Here is a 10,000-nt window from a genome sequence, read left to right on the forward strand (position 1 = left end):
ATGTTTTAATGTATTTATGTTTGGATTGGAACTCAACGAATCCCATATGAATTGGTCAGGTTGGGTATTAATGGTTCATCAGGCAGTAACATTGGAATTAGCATTGATTGGCCGTTTTTATACTAGAGACGCATAATCCGTCCAGACGAATTATGCGTCTCTCATGTTATCCGTCTAGTGTAAAGACGGGGCGAACTATATGAGACGCATAATTCGTCTTGGACGAACTTGGGCGAACATTTTTTCTGCGTCTGTTAATTTCGTCAAGTATAAAGACGGGCACTAGACGCATAATGCGTCTGGACGAACTTTCCAGTTTAGTGCGTCTTCGAAGACGCACTAAAATAAATTCTTCGTCCAGACGCATAATGCGTCTTGTGGCCGTCTTTATACAAGATGAATTTAACAGACGCAGAAAAAATGTTTGCCCAAGTTCGTCCCAGACGAATTATGCGTCTCTAGTATAAAAACGGCCATTGACACATAATTTGTATGTTTATTCATATTTTACTGGTACTAATGGAGTACATGGAACTCAGTATTATACAGTCACACCATTCCATGCATGTGAATTAATGGAAACTTCTAATTGCCATTCTGGAAGATGCTTTTGCTCTACATGGGTACAGATTAACTTTTGAATTCGTGTACTGTGATTTCATAAAAACCAAAGGTTCATCCTATTCATCTCTGTTTAATAATTGTATTCAAAAAGGGCAAGTTTTATGTAACCATGCTATAGTGTTTAGAGTATTATTGCATACAGACTGTGTTATATATATATATATATATATTTTTTTTTTTGAGAAAATTTCTTAATTCTATATATACCGTAAATATTTTTTTTTGAAAATAAGAACCTGTTTTAGGATTTTAGCCTAAAATGGTTCTTATGTGAAGGGTGCTTAAAAATGAAATTTTAGCCTAACAGGTTCTTAAATGTTAGGTTCTTATACGCGGGTTTTTACTGTATGCAAAGCATACGAAAACGTTCACAAAAATAACCCAATCCCCACAAGCTAGATTAAAGAATGCTAAGATTTAAACTTAAAGAGAATTCTTTCCAGTTCAACGGAAAGAATGATGACTATCTAAAACTTCACGGTACCACAATGGGTACTAAAATCGCCGTTGCCTTTGCAAATGTCTTTATGGCCAATCTAGAGACACAGATTCTTAGCAAAAGCATCACACAGCCAATGATTTGGAAACGATATATTGACGACATTTTTTCGTTGTAGGATGTCAGCAAACCAGATATAGACAAGTTTATCACACAAGCAAACTCACACCAGCCAACCATCAAATTACCGTGCTGAGATCTCAAACACTGAAATTATATTTCTAATATAAACACTGTTGCATACTGTTGTAGGCAAACGCTTTCAAAATCAATCCATTCTGGATATAGGAACACACTTTAAGCCGACTGAAACCTTTCAATACACACATTTTTCCTCCAGCCACCCACCAGGCGTCAGGATTCGTGAAGGGCGAAGCCTTAAGACTTCTGCGCACTAACTCTTCAAGACCAGGTTTTGAAGAAAACATTTACAAATTCAAATCACGTCTCCATGCTAGAGGCTATCCGAAACGTCTGATTGAGGCACTCCTTGTTTCGTTCATGACGGGGGAAGATGAATTCAGATTTTGTTCAAGCCACACAACACATTAAACACGCCATGATTTACCTCATGGAAGAACAAGATCCGAGAACTTCATTCCGGGAACTAAATTCACAGGCATCCCACTGCATATAATGTGATTCCTAACACCCCCACTTGATCTCACTTAGATGTCCTACAATAACATACGCATATTATTACACTAAGTGAACTCAACATAAGATGTGTTATCTCTTAAATGGATACAATAATAACAAAATGAAGTTATACTTGCATATTACTTGTATACTTATGTCTAAAGAACCAAAAATATCATTCCTAAACTCTTGCAACTTAAATTTAGTAACTGGTTTGGTCATGACATCAGCTACCATATCGGCAGTAGGACAATACTTAATGATTATCTTGCCTGCATTCTGCGCGCTGCGAATGAAATGGTATCGAACATCAATATGTTTCGACCTCCGTTGGTTGACTGGGTTCTTGGACAAGGCGATCGTACGTTGGTTGTCCCCAAAAATCAAAACAGGGCCACCTACCTCACCAATGTCCTTCATCATTTGAGTGAGATACATACCTTGTTGGACTGCTGCTGCCAGAGCAATATACTCAGCTTCACATGATGATAGAGCCGTTGTTGGTTGTTTCCTTGATTTCCAAGAAATAAGAGGACAGGCTCTGTTCAAAGTGAAACAGTACTCACTGATACTACGTTTGTCATCTGTAAATGACGCCCAATCAGCATCACTGTAGCCTATCAGTGTAAGACCATCATCCCACTTTCTATAGCACAATTCAAAATCAAGAGTCCCCTTCAAGTATCGCAACACATGTTTTAAAGCTATCTAGTGTCCCTTCATGGGAGCAAACAGGAACTGTGACAACTTAGTAACAACCCAGCATATGTCTGGTCTGGTGCATGTCATAGCATACACCAATCGGTGTTGTGTTACTGTAGTTTCGGGTTGGATAAACTGCATTGATTTTCTTCCAGGGATAGCTTCGAGCCGTTTGGATGAATTTTCGAGCAAGATGTACCAGTAGAAGCGTGAATCTTTCGGCCATCCTCCTGCGAAGTTTGAAAGCGGAGCAATGCGATTTTCTGGGGAAAATCGCCCCGGCGATGATGCCGTTCAAAAATTAGCTTCTAACCTTGTCCTTCCATTGAGGGGCACAGTAAACAGCGAACTCGAAATCTTCAAAATCGTTCATAATACCACTTCTCTGAGGCGAAACAACGACAGTTGACAGCAAGTAAGGTAACACAACGTTCATTTAGCGTTAGTCCATGCACATATTTATTGATATATCGCTACAGAAGAAGCAAACGGTAATCCAATGCATTTATTATAAAGTCACAAACGGTTACACAAACAGATCGTACGGCCTCCCTGTGATCATTTTGAGTAATCACAGAGGCTTTTCGGTTAGCGCGACAGGTGATGCGTGACGTTGACGATTAACTATAACCCTGATATTCACCAGTCAATGCACATCCCCCACCCCCCAACATTACTTGAGACTGAACGAATTTACCCGAGGTATTTTCACATTTTAACACTGCACTGGTTCCTTTTCACTCCCAGATACTGAAGGTTATATGGCCACCAGAACTAGAGCGCTTTTCTGTGACGGAAGTGATCGAAAGAGCCCGTTCCCGAATAAACGAGACTTGCTATGATTTTCTGAAGAACAACTGCGAACACTTTGTCACTTGGTGCAAGAGTGGGCTTAACGTTAGCCTTCAGGTCAAGACCTGGTACCCGTGGGCAAGAGAGGTTCTCTATTCTGCTTTTGCAGGCCTGTATCAATACGGTAAGAAGAAAGCGGAGAAACCGATGGAGAAATCTCTTGTACCACTGCTCATCAAGATTGCATCATGTGCATCTGATGAAGTTGCTTGCTCCATCAGAACGCATGCCAAGTGGGTAGGAATTGGAATAGGCATCTTGTTAGAGGTTGGTTTGGCATCTTATGAGATCTACAAAGCATTTAAGTATCATGGTAAGACGAGGAGAGAGTTCTGGTCCAAGTTTGTTGATATTGTTGCCAAGGCAGCCTGTCGTCTAGGCGGTGGAGTTTTGGGTTCCTGGTTGGGGCCAATCATATGTCCTGCAGGTGGTCTGGCAGCAAGTTTAGTAGGTGGTGCTGTAGGAGCAGGATTGGGCCACTTTGTCGGTGCTTCAATAGCATGGTTGTTTGAAAATTGGGCGTATTTTGACGGATAAAATGGGAATGTTGCTATTGAACCCTGTACACCCGTAGTTGGGTGCTCAGCAAAACCTTTGAAAAGAACCACTTAGTACAATGTGATGTAAAAAACAGGCCCTCTCCATGGTGTCATCATCTTAATAACCACCCGAGCAGAATTTATCTGTTTTCCTTTTTATTTAAATTTTAGAAAGCCCGGTGGGGTATGAACAAAAATGATACTAAGTTGCATGAGGAAACCTAGACTGAAGTCAGACTCTCATAGCTCTAGCCGTAATGGTGTTACAAAAATTGTCCATTTTTATAGGAGTTAACGCCTGTTTACACAAGTGTCGTAATCGTAATCGCAATCGTAGTCGTAAGGAGGGTTATAACCTAGTGTGAATCGAAAATCGTAATCGTAAAGCCGATGATACACGATTCAACAAATGATGAACAGTGTGTCGTGTCATGTTGAATGTTGAAATATGCCATTCAACACGTTGAATGTTGTTGAACAACGTTGAATGAAAATATAGACCAGTTCTATTCCGTTCAACACGTTTGTACAACATCCAGGGGCACCCAACGTCAATTTTCGGAAAATATCTGTTCGGAAGACGATTTGAGATCTAGACTTTTCGGAACATTTGTTCTAAAATTTCTTGCTTGCCTGCCTGTTCTAGGATTTTCGAACATCTAAAAAATGGTATAATTGCCCATTTGTAACGAATTTTTATCCTAAAAAGGTCACCTAGAATTTTCGGGAGCCTTTTTTCTGGCTGAAAATTTCGAAAAGGTAAGTTTTGATCCCTATTTTTGGATCACTTGACTTTTAGCTAGGAAATCCGAACGTTAACTAAAATTAGGGGTTAAAAATATGCCTATATCTACCGTTTAAATACCAAAATACGTTTAACAATGCTATGTTTAAGTGGATTTGAACTATATTCTCGTTGGGTGCCTCAGAACATCGTTCAACGCAAGATGTTAAACCGTGTATCATCGGCTTAAGGATCAGAAAGTTTCCTTTTTCTTACCATTACGATTACTACACTGATCTTGCCCGGGTTGTTCGAAGCATGGTTAGCGCTAACCAGTCTTAAATACCATGGAAACCTCTAGGTTTTGATACCTCTAAACCAACGGTAAGCGCTAACCAGGTTTCGAGGTGTGAAGCGATTAAACGTAGACGAAAGCAGAGTTGTACGGACGGACCAATCACGAAGCTCTCTCTCTCTCTATCTAGTTAACAACTGACGACGACATACCAATAAAAACACCCTTTATCTCAAGTTTTGATTTCTATCATGAGGTTCTGGTATTCCCGAGACATCATTTTTGGTAAAATCAGGTAAAATGCAACATTTTTGCTTTTGAATAACACGCTCGAAAACATTCCTTCTGCGACATTTGAAAACAAAAACAAAAATCCAAGAACAGAAAAATGACTGTCTTATCCATCTTTGATCAACTTCAGCTGTATCAACAGTATCAAATTTTTCAAAGAGCCTGGGGAAAAAAAGTAATTGTTACTTAAGATCTCCTTACGTCGGATTGATTCACGCAAGATCGTAACACTTTTAAGTTAATTTACGATTACAAGTGCACGATTACGTCGCTACTGTGAACTAGGCTAAATTAATTTTCGTATACGCTATGTCTGGTTTTAGGGATTTTCCGTATGTTGCTCCTTTCCTGTGACCTCCTTAATGTAGAAAATGGATATTACTTTCACCACGTCGTTAAGAATATTTATGTAGCTGAGATTGTAATAGCAGCTCTAATTTATGTTTGTAAAGTGCCTTTGAGCAATTTTAATGGAAATAGTGCTATATAAGTGAATAAATTGTTATAATATTACTTGTTAGTATATAATTTTTTGGCACTAAAGTAATTTAGCTCTGTATGAGAGTTCCATTATTTATGTACAAAAAAAATGTATTTGCACAAACATTTTTTCACATGAACACCCCGGGTGGTGAAATGGCTAAACATTCCCCAGCAGTTTTACAAAGCAAATTTCCAAAGAGGATAAAAAACAGTGAAAGATATTATTTAGGACAGCATAAGTTTACAGATTTCTTTGATGTTGGCAGTAAAAAAGGTACAACAAAATAAATTATTTGAACATGTAGCCATAGATTTGCTTTGGTCAAGTTTCCAAAAAATAATTTTCGGTGACGTAGTGAAAGTGTAAAACCATGTTGCACTCTATCATTTGATTATTAACTCACAGGGCAAATTTGCAAAAAATAGAAAGGAAATAATGACATATGGTTTTTGCCAACTTAATGATTTCTTTAATTAGAGGATGTATAATTTATTTTCATCTGTAATGAACATGAAATTACCCACAATGATCTTTGTGACTTAAGGCCAAAAAAGCAATGGAAATAATACTACTATTTCCATTTGACTCTAAATAATTATCCTTGAAACCACTTCTGATTGTCAAGAGTGTAATTTTATGTGTAATTTTATTGGGAGTGTCACCGATTAGTCGGCCTCCGGGCTGACTAGAAGTTTTAGACACTTAAATAAAGTTTATTGATTGATTGAAACCACGAGACGCGTAAGTTATTTGCTGGGTTCAAGTCAGAGCTAACATGACGCCACTGAGACGGGTTTAAGACATCGTGGATCATAGCCAATCGGCTAGAGACGAAGGTTTGGAATCTTGTGTAAGTGTTGTTGATGTACTGCGAAACAATAGTAGAGTCGGTCCAAAATGTCACTTCATGTATGGGTAGAGTGAGTTCTTTCTTAATCTGTCTGTGAAGTTTAGCAGTGCCTGTGGCAGCGGTCAACTCCAGACGTGGTACTGTCACGGTCTTCAAAAGGGCAACTCTTGCTTTGCCCAACAAAATATTACAGGCAACAATGCCATGAGCATCAGTTGAGAGGAGGTACGACACAGCCCTATACTCTACTTCTGAAACATTTGAAAAATGATGCCGCTGGGCGGAACCTTGTTCGCCAAATCCTCAAACGAACTTTGGACAGCGACACGTCATCATTCGATCGTTTATCGAGAAAGAGGTATCCATCTTAATAGGCAGCATCGGATGTTCCCGAAGCACATTGGGTCTTTGCAGAACGCCGTAATCGCCGTAAACCTCAAACGATGTTGTTCCACATCGGCCTTTGCTTTCTTTACTGCGCCTTTCAATAACATGCGGACTCTTACATTCTAAGGTCAACCGACCAATGTGTTTTTCGCTACCATCATCAATCAAATGTTCGGCGGCTCCTCCCAGCTTCCGACTATGTTGACTGAACTGGGCTCAACGACGTGATTTGATTAGTTTCTTCGTTAAGTACTATGTAACGAAAGTCACGCGTATTCGCGCTCGTTGAAATTTATTAAAATCCACACTTCTACGGTACTACAAAACATGCGGGAAAAACCCAGAATTACAGACGTACAAAGCCAAGAAACTAAATTAAAGAAAGCAAAGGAACGTGCAACGTATGAATAATACTGATTTACCTTAACGGTGTCCTGACTTCACGATATTAAAAACCGGCTTCTAAAGGAAAACGTGCCAATAAAATTGTGATCCCAAAAAACTGTAGTCCGGACTAAATTTTTAGAAGAAACTTGACAAATTATGTAATATTAATCAGAGACAAGCACACGAAAGACAAATTTAACAACGCAACAAACGAATGTTACAAAAGATGATAACTAATCTACAGTTGGACGCGACGTCGACATACACGAATTGTAGCGACAAAGAAAAGCTACATTCGAGAGGTTTCGCGGTAACACTGGCGTAGTGTAATTGTTACTAAATGTCCAATGCCATTTTGAGGGATGGCCATGAGTGTTAACCGTACCGAGAAAGAAAGGATCTCCTCGATGTTCTGTCACGTATGCGCGACGTGACGCCAATGCATTCTGGTTGGCCAACGGCTAAAGAAGGTCACCGATAGCCAATCAAATGCAAGCCCTGGATAGTGCAATTTTTGCGTGAGTGACCGCGTGATGCGCGTGCATTGTTTACGATAAGCTACAGACCTCTTTCATAATGGCGGCCAAATAAAATATTTTGTTTTATTGCTAATAAGCCTTTCTAGCCTCGCTACGACGAGCAAATTTCAAAAGAACTTTTGTTTCAAAACGAGGCCAGTAGGTCTAATTAACATATAGACAAAAGAATGTAAAAGTGGTCGGCAGTTATAAAAGTGGTCCATCTCAAATGTTTTCATAAATATTATTATTAATAAGTAATTACGTGATTTTTTTCGTGTAATGAATCATTTGCGTTAACGGAGAAGTACGTTATGCACAAAAGATTCTGGGATTGCCAAACATATAATAAGGCATTTTCGCCGTGATTTTGTAAGACACGGAGGTGACAAATGCTTGTTCGTGAAAATTATAAGTTTTTGTGTAATTACTGCAATAAAATATACCGATTAACACTTTTTCTGGCTTGTGTAATTCCATCCTCTGTCAAGTCAAACTCGATCGACAAACTTGATCTTGACCGGTTTGTCAGGAGCAAGAAACATCATTTGGATTGACTCCAGTGGTTCGTTGTTATACTCGATGCGAAAACGCTGAAGTAACTGCAAGTGAGAGATAAACTCAAGTTAAGTCAGGCATTCGGATAGAGCCTTTTTGTTTTTATAATTTCTTAATAAATAATTAAATAAATAAAAAGGAACAGAAATCACACACAAACCTTAAAGGAGCTGGGTCGCCAGTTGAGCATGCGCAGTTTCGACAATAATGCACAATATTGTTCGACGAAATTGTCGTGTTTTTTTCCTGGGCGATCGCGAAATAATGTCTTCAACCCAGTCAAAAGCAAGAAGACCCTTGCTTGGTCGACCAGTGCTATATAAATTAAATTCATACAGTCAAAGCTCTCACAGTGACCACTCTCGTAAGCGACTAGCTCTAGTTACGACCACCAATGTAAAATCCCGTTTTAAATCTCACTTGTGCGTGTTTATCACTCTCTAATTGAAAGCTAACGCGACCACCTTTGGATTACCCAACTGGACTTTCGCATCGTTTTTAAGCTCTCGTAAACGACCACACAGTGTCTCATTTATGCATGTCACACTTTAATAGAAAACACAACCAAATGTGCAGAGAACTTGAAAGAATGTGACAGACCTGCACTGCCCTCTCTCTTTTACGGGTTTGTGGTTACAGATAATCACGAAAACTTCACTTCACAGTTTTGCTTTAACGAGCATGTGCTTGAGTGATTTACCCCTCTTGTATGATATGTAAGGAGGTTCCTTGAATATGTTTGCCAGCAATGGCTGGTTTTCAATAAAACTGCAGTTGCGCGTCAGTGTTGCTTGAAGAATTGACACTGCTGGGTTGTATGTTGTGACAAATGGTAACGTTTTCTCGGTGGTTGCCGACAGCTGTCTTCCAGAAAAATTGACCTCAGATATTGATATTGTTCAGATACTGTTCTCTCGATAAGCAGCTTAGGGTAGCCTCGCTCTTCAAGGAGGGCTTTAAACTTGTTTTGGAATGTTTTGGCTGGGAATGGTTTGTGAGGATATTTTGGGAGACGTGAATGACAGAAGTTCCCGACCGTTATCTTCAGAACCATCAGTAAGAATTTACAAATCCCACAGACTCGACGTGCTGAAAGGTCACGTAAGCGACCATGTTCTATTGTTTATAATTTTGGTCGATTACGAGAACCCATTCTCGTAAGCGACCAGCTATTAGTTGCGACCACTTTTTTTGAATTCCCTGGGTGGTCGCTTCAGAGAGCTTCGACTGTATCAACCTATTCTGGAATCAGGTGGTTTCGCCAACTGCATGTATGTATGTATGTATGTATGTATGTATAATAATAATAATAATAATAATAATAATAATAATAATAATAATAATAATAATAATAATAATAATAATAATAATACCAACTTTATTCATTCAATACAATGAAAGGGAGAGATACCAGAGGTTATTCCTATACGAAGGTATCCGCCCGGATGTTACTGATCTAGCTAGAGTCGATTTTAATGAGGGAGGAAAACCGGAGTACCCGGAGAAAAACCCTGGGAGTCAGATTGAGATCGACTGAAACTCAGCCCACATACGACCTCGAGGCCAGAGTTGAACCTGGGTCACATGGGTGGGAGGTGCGGTTGATAACCACTAAGCCATCCTGTCTATCAAAGTCAAAGAGTCGAACAGC

At 39.3% G+C, this 10,000-nt stretch overlaps 2 protein-coding genes across 5 annotated transcripts in view; one reads left to right on the forward strand and one right to left on the reverse strand.

The window, feature by feature from the left end:
- The window catches only part of LOC138056923 (uncharacterized), a 15,068-nt gene extending 8,689 nt beyond the window's left edge, over positions 1-6,379 (forward strand). Inside the window, exon 2 of the mRNA XM_068902886.1 lies at positions 3,212-6,379. Within this exon, the coding sequence (XP_068758987.1) occupies positions 3,212-3,853 (642 nt within the window). The 3' untranslated portion in view covers positions 3,854-6,379. The remainder of the gene's footprint in view (positions 1-3,211) is intronic.
- A 782-nt stretch (positions 6,380-7,161) lies between these two features.
- LOC138056922 (cytochrome P450 10-like) overlaps positions 7,162-10,000 on the reverse strand; it is a 22,921-nt gene continuing 20,082 nt past the window's right edge. For all 4 annotated transcript variants that reach the window (XM_068902884.1, XM_068902881.1, XM_068902883.1 and 1 more), the window contains exon 9: positions 7,162-8,393. In XM_068902884.1, the coding sequence (XP_068758985.1) occupies positions 8,283-8,393 (111 nt within the window). In that variant the 3' untranslated portion in view covers positions 7,162-8,282. The remainder of the gene's footprint in view (positions 8,394-10,000) is intronic.

The sequence above is a fragment of the Montipora capricornis genome, chromosome 7 (genome assembly GCF_036669925.1).
Source record: "Montipora capricornis isolate CH-2021 chromosome 7, ASM3666992v2, whole genome shotgun sequence".
In the NCBI taxonomy this organism is placed as follows: Eukaryota; Metazoa; Cnidaria; class Anthozoa; order Scleractinia; family Acroporidae; genus Montipora; species Montipora capricornis.